This window comes from Hibiscus syriacus, unplaced genomic scaffold (genome assembly GCF_006381635.1).
Source record: "Hibiscus syriacus cultivar Baekdansim isolate YM2019G1 unplaced genomic scaffold, ASM638163v2 tig00110377_pilon, whole genome shotgun sequence".
In the NCBI taxonomy this organism is placed as follows: domain Eukaryota; kingdom Viridiplantae; phylum Streptophyta; class Magnoliopsida; order Malvales; family Malvaceae; genus Hibiscus; species Hibiscus syriacus.
Genome location: NW_024062711.1, coordinates 410,919 through 431,554, shown reverse-complemented (window position 1 = coordinate 431,554; position 20,636 = coordinate 410,919). Strand labels below are relative to the sequence as shown.

General features: G+C 32.5%; 1 protein-coding gene across 2 annotated transcripts; it reads left to right on the top strand.

The window, feature by feature from the left end:
* The first annotated feature begins 18,067 nt into the window (after positions 1-18,067).
* LOC120121618 (heptahelical transmembrane protein 4-like) lies at positions 18,068-19,656 on the top strand. Of its 2 annotated transcripts, none has more exons than XM_039140942.1 (4): positions 18,068-18,155; positions 18,298-18,559; positions 18,629-18,899; positions 19,003-19,656. In XM_039140942.1, exons 2-4 carry the CDS (start codon positions 18,351-18,353, stop codon positions 19,654-19,656), a joined length of 1,134 nt encoding a protein of 377 aa, XP_038996873.1. In that variant the 5' UTR covers positions 18,068-18,155; positions 18,298-18,350. The 2 variants fall into 2 exon arrangements, with proteins under 2 accessions (XP_038996873.1, XP_038996874.1); XM_039140943.1 differs by having other exon boundaries at positions 18,074-18,197.
* The last annotated feature ends 980 nt before the right edge of the window (positions 19,657-20,636 follow it).

Here is a 20,636-nt window from a genome sequence, read left to right as displayed (position 1 = left end):
TATATTGAGGGGTATTATTGTAATTTTTCTTAAATATTTAAGGTAAAATTATATTTTTTTTTGGGTCAGGTACTTTTCACCCTAAACTCGAACCCGACCCAAACATCACATTAAAAAAACCCGACCCGACCCACACCCGAAATGTTTTAAAAAAATTCGACCCGATCGGGTCGTGTTAGAACCCGTCGAATTCGGGTCCCATGCCCATGCCTAGTCAAATTTGCAGCAATGGATGTCTCAACAGATAATTTTAGAAAATTTTAGAATCGAACAGTTGTCAAATACAGTTGCAAAACGGTTGGAAAATATAGGAAAAAATCATATTTTCATATTTATAAATGCTTTGACCTTTGGGAGATTATAAATAAGGCATGTATTCACACTTTTCACACTCCTTTTCAACCTTTCTTCATTTCCATTTTATTTTCTTCTTTTCTCCATCAGCCATGGAGGTTTGAATTTGCTAGAGAGTGTAGCAGCAGTTGGAGCATCAACGTTATCGTAGTAGCAATGACCATTTGGGGTTCAAGCTTCTTAGTGTCTTTACTTGAAAGAAGGAAAAAATTTGTTTAGTTTTAATATTTTAATTTTTATGGTGTTGTTTGGATTTGAACATAAGGCGTTTGATGAAATTTTTGTTTTATGATATTTGCTTGAATCGATACTTTTATGTCCTGAAACTTCATTTGATATTTTTAGAAATAGGAATATTTTATTTTATGTCAATATTGATTATTTTCAGAGATGTAAATCATTGAGGTTGCATGCTACTTATGTATAGTATTGGTATTTATGAAAGTGAGTTTAAGTATATGGAGAAGTATGCTACCGATTGTCATTGCTTTGTTAATGGCTTGATTAATGAAGTTAGTGAAAATTGATTTCTATTAGTTAAATGTTTAATTCCTAAAAGGGGATTAATGAGTTAATCTTTGCACGACACATAATTCTATTGCTACAATATAATCATATTGGAAACTGCCAAATGACAATAACATTTTCTGGTTCAGTGGTCTATTCGCTCTCATATTTGCTAACGTATTCCTTGCCTTTAATATTATGAATTTTTACCTTTGCTATTTCATTCCAAACTTATCTTTTTATTACTTGACATGCGACACATGCACGTGTGGTGAATGTTGTAACAATTTTCATAGTATTAACCAACCCTTTCGAGTACCTTATAAGATCCAATGAAACGTGGGTTCAACTTCCCCTTGCGCCCGAAATGAAACACTTTTCTCTAAAGAGAGACCTTAAGGAAAACTTTGTCTCCCACAGTGAAATTGATATCCTTGCACTTTAAATCTGTATATGACCTCTGTCTATCAGAGGCTTTCTTCAATTGACCCCCTGAATCAACCAAACTTTTTTTAGCTTCTCTAGCTAAGTCTCGAGCAACTATCTTTCTATCACTACGTTATATCCAACAAAGGGGGTCATACACTTCCCCCCATATAAAGCCTCAAAATGAGTCATTTAAATTCTCGAATAATAACTATTGTTGTAGTTGAACTCCACTAATGACAGGTGGTCTTCCCAACTACCCCGGAAGTTTATGATACAATATCTAAGCATATCCTCAAGAATTTGGATTACCTTTTCAGAGTGATCATTGATTTATAGGTGAAAGGTACTGTTAAAATGTAATCGGGTACCTAAGGCTTCATAAAATATTTTACAATATCTCAAAGTAAAGCACTAATCTTGGTTAAAAATGACCGACATTGGCACTCCATGCAATCTCATTATTTCTCAAACATACAATTGAGTTAACTTCTCTAGGGTTAAATCAATTTAAATAAAAATAAAGTGTGTCGTCTTAGTTAACCTATTTAATATGACCCAAAGACATTGTGTTTTGGTCGTGTCAGGAGTAAGTCTGTTACAAAATCCATGGTCACCCTATCCCATTTCTACTGTAGAATATAGATAGGTTGAAGCAAACTCAAAGGAACCTAATATTCCATTTTTACTTGTTGGCAAGCCAAACACTTAGAGATGAATTCAAACACCTCTTTCTTCATTCTTGGCCACCAATATAACTCTCAAATCTCTTGGCACATCATATTACTCCCTAGGTGAATAAAAATTAGACTACAATACGCCTTATGTAGGATCTTACCACAAAATTATTTATCGATTGGAATACTTAATCGACACCTAAAGTAAAACACATTTTCTTCTTACATTTCAAAATCAAGTACTGAACCTTGACGGACATTTTCTTTTCAGATTCTCAACTTTTCATCAAAGTCTTAAACCCTTTTCACTTCACTGACTAACTCAGGGTTGACTCACAACTCCCCTAGTGAACCCTAATCCTCAGTCAAACTTAAATGTAATAGTAAGACCCGTAAACTAATCAATTTTCTACTTAGGGCGTCTACCACCACATTTGCTTTTCTAAGGTATAGTTAATAACACAATTATAATCCTATAAAAACCCACCTATGCTACCTCAACTTCAACTCCTTTTGAATGAGAAGATATTTAAGACTCTTATGGTTGATGAAGATGTAGTATTTCTCTCTGAGTATGTAGTGTCTTCAAATTTTCAAAACGAAGACTACTACAACTAGCTTCAAATCATAGGTGGGGTAGTTGCGCTCATGCGGTTTGAACTGACAGGATGTATAGGTCACAACTTTCCCTTCTTGCATTAGGACACTCCCCAACCCATTTAATGACGTATCACTGAACATGGTGTAGTCTTTATCGAACACCAATTAAGTCAAAATATGAGCTTGAGTTAAGATATATTTTAGTTGTTCGAAGCTTTTTTAACGCCATCATCCCACAAAAAATAGACTCATTTCTGAAGTACTTTGTTCGTAGGATCAATTATCATGGAAAACCCCTTGACGAAATGATGATAATAGCTTAGAAGACCCAAAAAGTTATACACTTCGAATATGTTCTTAGTGGTTCCCCATGACTACTACTTGAATCTTTTGAGGGTCTACTCTAATACCTTCCGCTTTCACAACGTGCCCTAGAAAACTAACCTCTAGAAGCTAGAATTCACACATATTAAACTTGGCATACAATTGATGTTCCCTAAATATTTATAGCTCAACATAAAGGTGGTGGTCATGTTTCTCTTCTGAATGGGAATACACAAAGATTTCGTCAATGGACACCACCACAGATTGATCAAGGTACATGTGGAAAACTTGATTTAATAGGACCATGAATGTCATTGGGGTGTTGGAGAACCCAAACGATATCACTAGGGATTCATAGTGGCTATAACAAGTTCTGAAAGTAATCTTCACAGTGTCAACTTCCTTAACTTTTAGTTAGTAGTACCCAAACCTTAAATCAGTCTTAGAGAACACATACATCCATCTAAGTCAATCATAGTGACCATCAATTATCGGGAGATGATACTGATTCTTTACAAAAAACTTGTTTAACTTCCAATAATCGATGCATAACCTTATCGACTCATCTTTTTTCCTCACAAATAACATCAACGCTCTTCAAGGGGATATGATCGGCTGGATGAAGCCCCTCTCCAATAACTTTTAAATTTGGGCCTTAAGTTCTATTATCTTTTTCAGTGCCATACGGTAGAGAGTGATAGACATAGGGCTGGTCCTGGTAAAGCTTCTATCCCAAATTCCAACTCTCGATCTGGTAAGAATCCTGACAATTCTTTTAGAAATATGTCTAGGAATTCATGTATGGTACGGATGTCCTCTAACAGTAGGTTCTAAATTTTAGCATCAATCACATGGTCCAAGAAAGCTTTAAAACCTTGGTTGATCAACCTCTAGGCCATGAATTATCTAAGAAGTACACTCAAGTCCTTTACCGACATCATTACCTTGGATCCATCTAATTTTCTTAACTTCTATAATGCTCGGCTAGATAATACATTCTCAGAATCACATCAAATTTTCTAAATGATAGCTCCATCAAACCAGCTAAGAACGTTTCACCTTGAACCTCTATGGAGCAACAATGATAAATTTTGTCTACTAGGACATCTAAACCTAAAGGGCTTGAGACTTGAACTTCTACCTATAAATCTTAAGCAAGAATACCCCTCTCATAAAAATATCACTATAGATATATAAATGAGTAGATCTTGGATCCGCTAATACATTAATTGGGAAAGAAAACATCTTAAAGATACCTAAAATCATATCAGCGGCAACGCACTCCTCTTGAGCCCTCATGGTGTACCTCCTCGAAGCCACCCTCAACGTGGGTTAAACAAAAAAATCTAGCAGTAACTCGGTTGTATTGATCGGAAGTAGAACCACCACCTCTCAAGGGCCCTTGACCCTTTTGGACATATGGTATTGACCTCTAAGTCGATGTTGATGCCACGTTCTGAGCTACATGATACTCTCGGATGAAGTGGTCAAGAGAGTCACACTCAAAATAAGTTGTCGACACTCAATGACACTCTCCTAGATGTATGTTTCCATAATGCTCATATATGGGGTTAACCACACCTCTCGTCAATCCATTTTTGCTCACCACTAATATTGAAGTCAAAGGTCTATAGGACTCAGACTTACTCATCTAATTTGACTCTAACATGGTCTTTGAGACTAGGGGTGTAAACGAGCCGAGTCGAGCTCGAGTATTGCTGAGCTCTACTAGACTCGAAAACTCTGAAATAAAGCTCGAATTAACTCAAAAACTCGCGAGCTTAAAATTTTCAAGCTCGACTCGAACTCGAAATCCTGAACCGAAGCACATGAGCAGCTCATAAAGGCTCAAAATGAAAAAGAAATCTTAAACTTAAATTGATTGAAGCCTCAAACTCGAACTCGAACCTGAACCTTAAATACATGAAAATCTTACTATATTTAAAAAAAATTCAATACATAAATATTAATATTATTAATAATTTTTAAAATAAAATAAAATCTTAATATATTATATTTTCGAGCTGCTCACGAGCTTTTGCTCGAGTCCATTCAATCTGAGTATTTATCGAGCCTTTATCGAGTCGATCTCGAGTATCTTGCGATCTGTCTCGTCTCATTTACAACCCTATTTGAGACTATACAACGAGGGACTTCCATGATCCCTGAGAGCCCCTAACCCTAATCCAAAGTCTAATGGGTCCTCACTAGCTTTTAGGTCCTCCAACTCTACCCCAAAGAACTGCTCATCAAAACCCTTTATTTTGATAGTTTGACGAACAATATCGATATTATTCATCCAGTACTGATACCCAAACCAAAAATACTCTATTTTTACGTGAAATTTTTACGCAACTCAACTTATAAATCCTTATAAGTCCATTAAACATTATGTGAAGTTTTTGTAAGTTAAAAAGGGCCATAATAGGTCTTTACCGAGCATCGAAAATGTTTATTATATCCAAAGCCATTTTCAAACCAAAGATGCTCTTATATGCTATATACCCTCGTGTAAGCCTAAAAACACATGGAATAATCTACAAATGGTATATTGGAGTTAAAATTGTTACCTTACTCCTAAGCTGCAAGAGAATCACTCCAAGCTCACCCAAGAACAAGTTTCTTCTTGTCTTTTCTTTTGGAACTCTCTCTCACATCTTTCACTAATCACAAGAAAGAAAATGAGTTACTAACTCACCTAGAAACTTAAAAACAGTAAAAATGTGATTCCAAAGTACTTTAAATGAATTGGGGCCTTTTTTAAACCCTAAAACCCATCCTAAACCCCAACTAAGATTTACATGGCCAATAGTCTAAAAAAATATTTCCATGGCCAAAACTTAAAAGAGATAGCTTGAATGGAAGCTTAGGGGATGCTAACAACATTTCTTGCCTTCATAAATTAGAACCGTTGATACTGGCCAACAAAGTTATCACCTTTGATAATAAAAACCTTTGAAAAAAGATAAAGATAGATGAAAATAAGATAATCTTGGAGTGAAAATGAGGGAGTGAAAATGGTTTTTTCCCATCTATGATGACATCATTCCCTTAATTGAAAATCAACATTTGTGACAATAAAAGGGTTAATAGCTCTACTAGTCATTTTTCTTTCATTCCAAAATTAAAAATGTTCTTTTTATGGCTAAATGAACTCCAACCCAAACTAAAATAAGTCAACTTGCTTGTTCTAAGGTGCCTTATATTATAATAATTTTTCTTATGATGGAAAGTTGAGTAGAGTGAAACTTGTGATATTATGGAACAAAGCATTATAATTAATGTCATACACGTAAATGGATTAGGTGTTGTACTTCTATTTTAAGATTTAATTTATTAAATTCTCATCGTTCAACAGAAGTTATTATGTTTCAAGATTTAACTTATTAAAAACTCATTGTTCAACAAAAGTTGTTTATGTTTTGGGATTTAATTTTTAAATTTCCTTTGTTTAACAAAAAATAACTAATTATTGGATTTTATTTATTGACTAAAATTCGTTGCAATAAATAAGGTACCAAAATGATATTGTGATCTATTTGTAAACAGCAGTTGGGCATATAATTCTATTTTAGGGTTTTTAATCATGTCGTTCAACATAATTTATGTGATTTGTTGTTTATAACAGAAATCGTTTGGAAGTAACAACATTTTTACATTTTTTTATAATTTTAATTCCTAATTAAATTCTATTGTTTGATAGAATTGAAAGGTAAATAAATTGAATTAATTTTCTATTTATTGTTGGAATTATCATGAATTTTATTTTTGTGTTTTAAATGAAATAATGGGTAACCACATCTAACTCGTAATCTGAAATGTTGATTCATACTCAGACTTTGAACCAAATTTAACGATGGTTGTGGCTGTGAGCCATAATGAGAAGCCTATGAGACCAAGAGGCAACAAAGTTTAGATGACCGGTTAAAGGAACGAGTAAAGCCGGTTTACCAGGGCGAGGCATTAGGTTTTGAGTTACGTAATGGGGGTGTATTGTACTTCAGGGGTCGATTATGCGTACCTACAGATGCTTAGTTGCGTAGTAGAATTCTCCAATAGGCTAATTGCAATCCACACTTAGTTTATCCAGGATGGAATAAGATGTATCAGGAGATTCGACAGTTGTACTGGTGACCAGGTATGAAAAATGAAGTGTCCTATGACTTCATGGACTTCATGACTGGGTTACCTATGACTAGACAAAGACACGATGAAGTTTGGTCATAGTAGATTATTTGACCAAATCAGCCCATTTCCTCCCAGTTAGGATCGACTATACCTCAGAGAGGTTTGCTCAGTTGTATATCTGTGAGATAGTGAGGTTGCATGGGGTACTGACTTCCATCATATCCGACAGAAATCCTCAATTCACTTCATGATTTTAGAAAGGCCTTCATGAATCCCTATGGACCAAGTTAAATTTCAATACCGCTTTCTACCCTCAGACAGATGGCCAGTCAGAATGTGTCATTTATATCTTAAAGGACATGCTTAGGTGCATCATTATTGATCTTAAGGGTAATTGGGATAACTACCTTCCATTAGTGGAGTTTGTGTACAATAATAGTTTTCAGTCAAGCATTCAGATGGCTCCGTATGAGGCCTTAAATGAGCGCAATAGTGGAACTCCACTTTGTTGGACAGAGCTTAGTGAGGGTAAAATAGTGGGTTTTGACTTGATCAGAGAAACTAAAGAGAAGGTTCGACTACTTCAGGGTCAAAATAGGAAAACCTTAGATAGGTAGAGATCTTACGCAGATTGAAGCGTAAGGATATTGAGTTTGCGGTGAGGGACAATGTGTTCCTCAAGGTTTCCCCATGGAAGAAAGTGTTTCATTTTGGGCACAAAGAAAGTTGACTCCCGCTTCATAAGACCTTACAAGATACTATATAGAGTTGGACCAGTGGCTTACCGATTAGCCTTAGCACAAGAACTAGAGCACACTCACAACGTGTTCCATGTATCCATGCTTAGAATATAATCTTCCTATAACACTCCTAACCCGTACCCGACCCGAATACGAGTCCAAGGTGTCATATTGACTTTTCAAATCATTGACTATTAAAAAGTAGGGAAAATTTAAACTTTTATTGGTATTAAAATAGTGAAACTGTTGAATTAAAATAAATAATAAAAACTCACATCCATATTTCAATAAACACTTATTAATTTAAATAAACACAAAAAATGTTAGATTTCAAAACTGATTAGAGCATTACAATTTAAACTTATGATACATGCCAACAAATTACAAAATAACAAGAACATACGATTTAAATTGGTCTAATATGATCTTTTGAGGGAGTATGTTGTCCTTGCCTAGCTTTAGCTCTCTGCTTTCTTCAAACCTATGTGAGAAACAATCACACGCTAAGTCATTGACTTAGTGAGGTAAATACGAATCACATAAAACTTTATAAACAAAAATTCTTATTCATTTCATAAAAACATTTCATAAGAGATTCAAATTGCTTTTCATAACAAGAATATATTCTTTTATACCTTGTTCGTTCATATAACTTTGTTTTCAATGGCCAAATGTATATTAATGAGAACTCTAGGTATTTGAGTACATTGAGGTTGTGCACTAATTTTGTCACCACAACTCACATAATTTACACCGAAGTGCCACATATTTGTCCCAAATGACTACATAGGTTTGTCCTGAAGGACCACATAGAAACCTCGACTCTTGGCATGCCAACTATACCTCTAATCCTCATATATATACCTTGGGCTTTTAACCATATAATTATTTATCATTTCATTATTCAAAGTGTATCTTGTTCACATAGACACTTTCACATCGAGCATTTTTGTATACACATATTCACATATCAGATTTTCATAATCATGTACACATCAACATCAAAACATAGCTCAAGTAATATAACTTGAATAAAATATATTGTATAAATATAACATAAAAGAAATTGAAAGGTTTTCGATCGAAAAATCTGAGGTTGGCTTATTGCAAGCCACCCTCGAATCTAATATAAAACAAATGAGTTGCACTCACATTTGTCTCATTGAAGTCCTAAACGAAATCCTTATCACTTTTGATTGATAACCTATAACTTCGGATCATCCAGAATTTGTCTTCGATCAATGTCTACATAATAATACAATCGAAATGAATATCTAAGTTTATATTGCTTATTAACCAATCATAATAACTTAAACCGAAAAAACACCTAATTCACCATTTCAGGCGCACTAGTATCGGTACCCTTCCCTACAGTACCAATACTTCCCTTCTATGGTATCGATACTCACTTCGGTACCGATACCATTTTGGCATTCTGGAATTTCAAACTTGATAATGGTATCGATACCATACCCTTGGTATTGATACCCCCATTTCAGTATCAATACCTCCTTCAATCAGTACCGATACTGATCCTCGAATTTAAACTTGTTTTGCCTTGAAGTATCAGTATTGTTCTTCCAGTATCGATACCCTTACCCAGAAATTATCATTTTCATTTCAAAATTTAACCAAAACTTACCCAAATCTCCCACTTTTATTTCCTTTCATGCCTCTAAACTCAACTTCACTTATCAAAACCAACTTATCTCACTTTAACACCTCTAAACACCCAAAATCCTACTAAAACACTTAAGACTAAAAATCATATCATATTTTCAAACATGTTCTTAATCATTTCTAATACTTTTAACTCCTTGGTTAGACCCTTGACAAGTCAAATTTATCAATAGAAATCCAAAAACTAAATCATATCAACAATTCCCTTACAAACCCATTATACGTATTCATCATTATTTCATTCATCCTTTAGTTTTACTCCACCTAAAGCTTCCCTTAAGCTTATATATCACCCAAAGAACAAAATCCAACTTAAAAATTCAAGGAACAAACAAATTAAAATCAACTCACCTTTGAAATGGAGCTCACGGCAACGAGAAAGAAGATAACAATGGTTTCCAGATTTTTCTTTCTTTTCCACGTGTTTTGATATCCCTTAAAAAAGGAAGATAAAAATTCTTCTTTGAAAAGACCATAATGCCCTTCTAATAATTCAACTTTAATATCAAGTCCTAAACAATATTTCCAAAATAAATCCTTGAACTTTTCAATTTATTTCAATCAAACCATTAAATTTTAAATTATTAAATTTTGGCCACTGACTCGATGTTTGGAGTGTTACAATTCCGATCCATTTCACGTTATACCCCTAGAGTAGATCGAGGTGAGACCAGACATGACCTATGAGGATGATCCAATTAGAATCTTGGAAAGAGACGTGAAGGAGCTAAGGAACAAAAGGATTCCTCTAGTAAAGGCGTTAAAGAGGCGACTTGGGAAGTCAATGAGGATATGCGACTTGGGAAGTCAAGGAATATATGCAACTTCAGTACCCTCACCTCTTCTATTTAGGTAAATTTTGAGAATAAAATTTCTTTCTATGAGAGGAGAATTGTAACGCCCCGAATCCTAGGTTAGGAGTTTGGGCTAACCTGAGAATACCTTAGAATAAACTCATTAGCTTGTAAGAAACCATGACCCAAGTTTGAATGGATTTGGGCTCAGTTGAGCCCAACATGATTTAAGAATGAGTGTTTTAATTTGAGACTAAAATTGGAATGACCAAAAGAGAGATTTACCCATTTTTATTTGAAAGGTTGAATCTCATTTATGTGGGATGATCTCACGTTACAAGCATCTTTTTCCCCATTCTTTGTCATTTTCTCCCCTAAAAGTTGTATATCTTCTCTTCATCTTCTTCCTCAAGCATAAATTAGAAAAATATAGCAACTTTGTGGGTTTTCAAGTATAGTAAGGGAATTGTAAGGTAAGAATCATAATCCCCTTCTTTCAAGCTTTCATTCAAGCTCTCAATATTAAGTTTTGGCCATGGTTATCCAATATAGGTTTAGTGGAGTTTTAAGGAACTCAAATGTTTCAATTTTTTAAAGATATTTTAAGCCTTAGGATGCTTTCTTAAACCCTTCTTAACCTCCAAGTCAACCTAGTAACTTAAGTGTTTGATTCTTGCCTAGTGAGAGAAGTTAGAGAAGGCTCCAAGGTTAAAAGAAAAGAAAAATCTCACTCTTGGTTGAGTGAATGAGCTTCCAGTAGCTTAGGACTCAAGGTAACTCACTTCTTACTCAACTATACCACATGTAGGACACTAAGTGTGTTTTGTTAGCTTGTATGAGTCATGAAGCATGTTCATGGTAGATTTCAATGTTTAGTATTTTATGCGTGTTTATGGACTTATTATGATTCCTCTTATCAAACATAACACTTTAATAACATTTGGGGACCTCAGTAGGACTAATTAGAGTGTTGGAGATGTCTTTTTGTTCCCAAAAAAGGTATTTCTAGGTATGAGTATCGATACTAAAAGAACATTACTTATATTAATATTCAAATGTTATAAACAAAGGGATTTTGGGCTAGAAGTATTGATACTCATACAATGGGTATTGATACTATATGTAAGGTATCGATATTCGTAGAGTGGTATCGATACCAAATTCACTTAGTAGATTCCGATAGCCATTTTTGGTATCAGTACTCATGGGAGTATTGATACCAAGGGTAGAGTATCGATACTCCCCAATAGGAGTATCAATACTTAGGTATTTTTCAAAATATTTAAGCTAAATTTGGTATCGATACTCAAGGAAGTATCGATACCACATACTAGAAGTATCGATACTCAAACTAGAGTATCGATACCAACTCATTTTCCATTAGTCTCCAATAAGTCTGTAGTATCGATAAACATAGACTGGTACCGATACTGAGGAGCTTGGTATCAGTACCCACAAATAGTTTTGGGTAAGAAACCCAAGGTTTTAAAGGGATAAATTGAGGGACCCAATAATACCAAAACATCACGAAATAAAGCTACAAGTGAGAACAATAATAAACTCAAAACAACTAGAAACAATAACAATTATGATGACATAAAACTTGCCTTGTTTGATACCCAGGAAATAGTCAGGACACCGAGTCACTTTACCATACGAAAATCGTACAGTTTGGAAATATCCCAGTTAGTGCCAAGGCGCTTTAAATGCCAGTTGGGCATAGATGCCCCAAGAATCGACGGAGTAAGTTGGTAGGATGTACGTTTCGATTCAGTTTCGAATCTCACTCCAAATACCCAAGGGTATTTTAGGAAGGGTAGAGGGGTGTGCACTCCGAGATGCAGAACTCTCAGCCACACCACGATTTCTACCTCAATATGTTATATCAGTATCTTATGTCTTCATACATATGCCACTAGCATGCTTATTTAGTGAATGCATGTAGTATAGTACAATTATTAGTGTGGCACTGAGCTCGTATGCCCAACGTTCGGAATGTGTTTTTGTGTCCAGGTTCTTAGGAGACTATTTGTAGAGCATTATCGTCACCAGATATTACATCTTAGGAGAGATCCTCAAAATACGTCTTGATTTGATTTAGAGGGCATATACTATTGTAGACCTTTTTGTATTCAGTTGTAACTCTATTTTGATTTAAACTTAGTGTATTATTTGGATGATTTGGGAGTTCCCCTGTTTTGTAAACTCAAATTTATTACTTTTTATTTTATATTGCTTTGGATGACTTTTCACATAATGATTTACAATTTTTTAAAAGGGAAATTTTGGGTAGTCATTTCGGTGGTCCCTGTTACATCGTAATCCATCGATCTTTGGGTCGGATTGGATTAGTGTGTTATATGGAAAATGTTAAGCAATGCTTTTAATGACCACTTTGTGTTTCGATGAATCAAAAAACATAAGCCACCTATGTGAGAGTGAAGTGAACCCGCTTCAAGGAGACTATTGGGGCATAGTTCTATAAGCTCTTGCAGAACCAAGAGATGTCCATGACTATATGGACAAAACCATGAGAATCAAATTATTGTCAAAGAGATATTTGTGTGAGGTATGTCATCGCTTACACAGACGACAGGACGACTCAAGGGATGTATACTGGACAACGAGTAAGAAAAACATATTTTAACAAGGGAAGGTTCAAATGGGGGCGTCTACCTATCATATGTAAATATTGAACGTAGAATATATCACCACATCGAGTCGATATTTGAAATCATCGATTTCATTCATGTAGAGGATTATTAAAAAATAATAAATTAATTGAATAAAATTGATGATATTTATAATAAGTTATGTCACTTGGTGAATAGATTTATTGTAATAAGTTATGTCCCTTGGTGAATAGAATTATTTTTTTGTTTAAAGTTGTATCCATTTAATTATACCTATTATCTTTTCAACAATTCTTTTCATGAAAAATTTTAATTCTTCATAAAAAAGTATTAACCTTTTGGTTAATTTTTTGTCCTCTATATATAGACTAGTTAAGGCACAAATATGAGTGAGGACTTAGTACTTTGAAATAAGAAAAAACACTTAAAAAGTTCCTTCGAAATTCATTATTTCCGATGATAGAAAAAGACAAGATTGTGTTTGATTGATCGCTAATGTTTTGCTTACTGTTATGATTGTTTGTTTTTGTATCCTGAGAGAATGAAGTCCATCGTTACTCAAAGCACCGAGGAGATGATAAATCTATCTTAAAGAAACTATTCATACAAGCCTCAATAAAATCCTTTATCTGTTTATCTAACTTTGTTTGATTACATGTTTCTTAATTTTAATTTCTTTATTTATTTTACTTCGTTCGATTCAATAATAATATTTGTTTATTTTTATTATTATTTTGTTTATCAGATTAACATTTTATCTAACATCATTCTTACTCTCCAAGAAAACCAATATGTTCAAATTTTTCTCTATCATGACATAAATTTTTTCTTCCTAATTAGAAGAAATGAACCGTCGAAAACTCAAATATTTTTTTTAAAGCGAGAGATGACTCCCCTAATATTTTCCTAGGATTGCAGATTTTTCTACTCTTACATTTTTTTAACATAAAAAATGTCCCAAAAAAATCATTTTATAATCTTTTCCTAACTAAAAGAAGTTGTTATACCCATAATAATATATAATATATAGATGGAATAAGCTAAAAAAATACTCCAACAATCGCTATCCTAACCATCCTACACATGTGGACATGACTTTAAGGGGGAGTTTGGTTCACAAAATGTAATATTACCTTTAGAAATAACATTAGTGGAATGTAATATTATTATGAGAATATTGTATTATCTTGTTTAGTTTGTTTAGCGGGAATGTAAAATTACAGTTTTTTGTTGGGAGAATATGAGATTACTTGAATGAATATTTTACCAAATTATCCTTGTGATATATGTTTTTTTAAAGAATTAAAAATTTAATATTAAATTATAAATATTTGAATAAAAAATCATAAAACTATTTTAATCGTTATACTATCTAACTTTTGAGAAAAATACATTTAATATATAATTAATGTATTAAGCTTATATTTTTAAATAATTTTCATAAGTATCATATTTATTTATAATATGATATGATATGATGATATGATATGATATGATATGATATGATATGATATGATATGATATGATATGATATGATATGATATGATATGATATGATATGATATGATATGATATGATATGATATGATATAATGGTCTTGAGTGGTATTAGTTTTCAATGTATAAGATCTATTTTTTAATAACTTAAAGTTAGATATTTTTTTAAATAATTACATTTTTATAATAATATTATTTTCACCTTATAAAATTATAAATAATTAATATATTGAATATTAAAAATATAAAATAATTTAAAATAATCAAATTTATTAATATTTTATTAAATTAAACTCTTTGTTTATTATTATTATGTTTATAATTTTGAGTAAAGTAAAAAATAATAATCGAAAAGAAACATTATATAAAGAACATTAGTCTAGGGATATTTTTGTCCAATGTAGTGGGAATTGTCTAATACATAAGAATTTGGAGATAATGACATTCTCACCATTTAACTAAAAAATGCTACTATTGGGAAAAGATTATTCCTTGGTAATAATCTTTTCCATGAAGTAAACGTTGGAATAATATTCCAGAAAAGATTATTACGCTTGGTAATAATGTTTTTCGCAAACCATATGCCCTAAAAACAATAAGGTAAATTATCTTCCATCTTCCTCGACAAAATGGGGATTTTAGTCTTTTCTTTTCTCTAAAAGGCCCCACTAGTGTATCACTCTAACTCTAAGACCGTCCATCATGATGGGTGTTTTTTTATTGTGACATGTGATTATCTATCTAAGGCCATCTCCAGTCCTCATCTCTACTCTATAGTATCTCTATCTCTACTCTAAAGATGAAACAATAATTCATCTCCAACACTATCTCTACATTACCATCAACTCTATTTTATTCACAATATTTAACTATTATAATATTGATTTTGTAAATATAAAATAAAACATATACATTTCTAATAAATATCAAGATAAACGGTATAAATAAAACATTCATAAATAACAATGTGAAAATACAATTAAATAAGAAAATTACCATTCATAATAATAATACGAAAAAATATAAGTTACATAATTATATATTTTAATTCTCGGAATTAGAAAATTCATTCCACAAATTCACAATCTATGTGATTTGTGCTTGCAAAAAAAATTAGTATGTGTATTTATCTAATTTCAATGTATTTTTATATATCTTGCAAATTAATCTAGTTGAATTTAAAAAAAATCAGAAAAATTACAAAAAAAACGGTATGTTTATTTATCTTAAAAAAATAAAAAAGAAATTGTAGCGCATGCTACAGTGTTGCGCCAGATATGGCGCGCACTGTAGCAATTCTCCAAAGTGGAGATGGTTTTTGGCGATGGGCTAGAGAGAATACTGTTTCCAAAGTGGAGATATTCTACAAAGTAGAGCAACATTGGAGATGCCCTAAGTTAAAACATTAAATTATTATAATTATCATAATCACCATCTCTTTCATTGAACCTCAACACCTTTAGGGGTCGTTTAGTTCACGAAATGTAGGATTATCATTAGAAATAAAATTATCGAAATGTTACATTACTTAACACGTTATTGGGAATATTGCATTATCTTGTTTGGTTTGTTTGACAAGAATATAAGATTACAGTATTTGGATGAAGGAATATAAGATAAGAAAAATATATGTTTTACCAAATTGTCCTTGAGATAGATTTTCTTTTTTAACAAATGAATGTTCATAGAAAACATATTTTTTATAATTTATATACTTTTAATAAAATTTGTACACAAATAACTTAATATATATTTTTATTATATCTAATTTTTTATTTCTTTGAAAATAGTAAAACATATTTACACCAATATAATTATGTTTTTAATTATAGATTATAAAATATTAGGAGATGTACATACTTACACCGGTGTAAGTATGTGTTTATTTTTATGTTGGGAGATATACATACTTGCACCGGTGTAAATATAAGTTTATTTCTAAGTTGTGAAATGTACATACTTACACCGATATAAGTATGTGTTAATTGATACACTTTTTTTATTTATGCTACATGTATGGGTTGAAAAACAAAATATCATATCAAATTATATGATCAAATTAATAGAAAATATTAGAAAATATAATATGATTTTTTACGAAAATTAATCTTAAATGATACATGTAATAAAATATATACAAAAGATATAATTTAAATCGAACACATACATAAAAATAATCAAAATAAAATAAATTTTTTTATATATTTTTATTTTATATGCATCATATTATTTTATAATAAGTATTGAAAATTATAAATCATTAAAAATCAATAGAATAGATTTATACTCGTGTAGTTATATACAAAAGGAATGATTGTTTTGAAATAATTATATTATTTAGGGGTTTTATTGTCCAAATGGAGGAAATTATCTAATACCTAAGAAAAGGGAGGGAATGGAATTCCTGGAATTCAAGGTAAAAAAAACATTGTTGGTAATATTTCATTACCTTTTGGTGGGAATGCTTTTGAATCAAACATAGTATATGATTCTGGAAAAAAATTATTCCCCTTAATAATGATCTTTCCTTGATCCAAACATCCTTAATGTTAGATATGGAAAATGCTAATATTTGATGATATATGGGGTAATTTCAGTACATTTATTTCATAAGTAATCTTATACTATCTTGATAATATAAAATTTGTGACAGTTTCATTTTTTTTCAATGACTTTAATATATTTTCGTTAAACCAAAATGTTAAAATAATAATTACTAGTGAATCACATTCTCATATATTATCTCAAATATTTTTTAATTATATTTATATATTTAAATGAAATTTATATGTTGTTATTATTATTTTGGATAAGTATCTGTTGTTATTGTTATTAGTGAGGGAAACTTAACATTTGACTATTATATTATACTTTATCAATGGCATTACATTAATTTTTAATTAATTAATTATTTATTATAGATGGGTTTTCCCATTATTAATTATTTATTTGTTGTTAAAATTAATAGTTTATATTATTATTGGGTACTTACTTCATTGATTAAATGAATCGTTATTGTTTCTAAAAGTTACGGGTTCGAACAACAACGATTGTAACATGGTGATTGAGTGTTCATTATCAAATGATTATGAGTATTTAAAACAAATTCTACTTTATAATATTTTAGTTTAATAAAAAATACTATTATTGATTAGTGTAGTTTTAATTTTTTTACGTCATTATTTATGATTAAGAATAATTAAATAATATTTTAAATAAACTGACATGTAATAAACAAAATAATAAAATATTATATGTCAATCAAATAAAAAATAGAATTACCAGTCGAAACCAAATATGGGATAAAAATGGCTTCCAAAGTTGTTGGAAAATTATTGCAAAACCTAGAAATAGTAGAAGGAGCCCACCACAGAAAATAAAAATATAAAATCTCTTTTAAACAATTCCACTAATTATTTTCTGTTTGACATTTTAGTCCTCTTCCCACAAAACAACCTTCGCTATTTCCGCATTTCCTAAACCAACGAGATTTTGTTTTCTTTATTAAACTGCGTTCTTTAATTCTCATTCACAGATTATTTTCTCTCCTTTTTCTCTTTGAACTTGAAAGACTTCGCCTTGCTTCAGGTATTAGAGCTCAGGTTTTCTCGTACTTTCCTTCCACTTTCATTGCTTTCTTTTCACATAAATTAAAAAGACCAACTTTCTGGTGTTTGTCTTCATCTGTGTGTGTATATATATATGTATGAATATGTAGACTCTTTTATCTCAATAGATTTCGCCTGCGAATTGTGTATATAAAGAAGGATCCCCACCTGGGTCTCCATTCTCAGCTGGTGATTCTTCAATTTCCTTCTCTCTTTTTTTTCTTTTTTCAGGTGCCATTTTTTATCTCCATATTTCATATGTTTACTTCGTGGGATCTTCTGGGTTTTTGTTTTATTTATTGTTATTAACCTGGCATTTGGTTGAAAGCAGAAACATGGGCTATATGTAAAAGGTTTGTGAAGGTAAATTTGAGTGGTGAAACCATGGAGAAATGCGTAGAGTGTTCTTCAAAGCAAGGGAAAGGGAAGAGATTATGGAAGAAGATGAAGTTTCAGCTGGTGGAATACCACTCATTGCCGGCATATTTGAGGGACAATGAGTATATTATTGGCCATTATAGATCAGAATGGCCAATGAAGCAGCTTTTACTCAGTGCCTTCTCGATCCACAACGAGACTTTGAACGTTTGGACGTAAGTTTTAAAACCCATTTTATGTTTGTACCATGATAATGTTAAGAGTAAGACCATTAACTTGTACAGGCATTTGATTGGGTTCTTCATCTTCCTTTCCCTTACCATATACACTGCAATGAAGATTCCGAAGGTTGTTGATATTCATGATATATTGAGAAGGGCTGATTTGCAAAAATTGCATTCCCAACTCATAACATGCCTGCCTTCGTTACCGAATATCTCTAATTTACACAATCTCAGTGACGAGCTGAAGACTACTCTCCCGTCACTCTCCAATGTCGGTCAACTTCTTTATAATTGTTTGCCTGACCGTTTCTCCACTACGAATCAATCCAGTGTATGTGTTTTGCTAACATTGTTTTATTGTTTTTCAATACTTGATCATGAATTTGAGGTTTTGGTCATTCTGTCTCATTAACTTTATGTTAAGATAATTGCAGAGAAGTATGAAGGAGGATGTGGGAAGCATAATAGCGCCGTTGATGGTGAGACCGATAACTCGATGGCCGTTTTTTGCCTTTTTGTGTGGTGCGATGTTTTGTCTATTAGCTAGCAGCGCGTGTCACCTCTTGTCGTGCCACTCCGAGCGCATATCATATATCGTTCGCAGGCTAGACTATGCCGGCATTGCTGCGCTTATTTCGACTTCCTTCTACCCACCCGTGTATTACTCCTTCATATGTGAACCATTCTTTTTAAACCTATACTTGGGATTCATAACCATCCTCGGAGTTGCGACGATCATGTTTTCCTTCTCACCAGGGTTCCATCGACCTGAATTCCGAACCCTTCGTGCATCCCTCTTCTTCGGGATGGGGATGTCGGGTGTAGCACCGATATTTCACAAGCTTACCTTGTTCTGGCACCAACCCGAAGCACTTCATACCACCTGGTACGAGGTTGTGATGGGGATATTGTATAGTGCTGGAGCTTTGGTGTATGCAACAAGGATACCGGAGCGGTGGATGCCGGGGAAATTCGACATTGCGGGGCAAAGTCATCAGCTATTCCACGTCTTGGTTGTCGCTGGGGCATACACTCATTATTGTGCGGGTCTGATATACCTCAAATGGAGGGATGTACACGGATGTTAAACAACTTAGATTGTTGGATGAGTAGTGATGATTCCTCTGAAAGTATTCTTTTTTTCTTCTTAGTGGCAGAAGTAGAGGGAAGGGACGGATACAGTGGTACTGTGTTCAATTCAACCCAACCCAACGTATATGATTCTTCGAAAAACAATCTGAAAGTGGAGCATTAATATTATTCTATGAAAATGGAAGTAACACGGTAAGTTGCTTGCAGAGCTTTCTTCATTGATGACAAGCCACAGAAACAAAAAGATATTGCTATTGCTTTCTTTGAGAGCCGAACTCAAGACATCCCGCTCACTAAACAGGCGCACTAACCAACTAAGCATGAGAGCAGATTTGCGACAGCAATTGGTGCTCAAATCTCAAGTACCTTGTATATTACCCATCACTTGGCCAGTTTTCTGGTAGCACTTACAATGCACTGTCAACTTCAGTTTTGATATTGTATAATATTAAATACCCACACAATATTAATAAAATAATATTTTCTCTGTCATAATTATTTTAACTTTTTAAACAAAAATGATAAATATTAACATTTCTTTACCCCTTAAAAAATTAAACTCTTTTAAGAAAAACTTATCATTTCAACTCTTTCATATGAAATGATTTATAGAAAATTTAACATTATAATACATGATAAATTTACCAAGAATATTAGATAGATGGAGTATGTCATAACCGTTTTTAGGTTGGAAACAATTGTTTATTGTTTAAAATGGATGATTTTAAATTAAATTGGATAAAATTGAAAGGAGTCGCCATCAACCTTTGGGTTAGGTAGGTCGAATATATAAAAAGTCTTTTAAAAACAATTTTAAGAAAATTCATTTTTTAAGACAAATACTTGTCTGCGTTTACCAAAGATTTGATTAAAACGAGTTCGGGAGTCGGTTACGCGTGGGGAATGATTAGCACCCCCACAGCGCCCAAAATTAGTACTGTGTCGCTTACTCATTGTCGTAATGGTGGAAATCCTG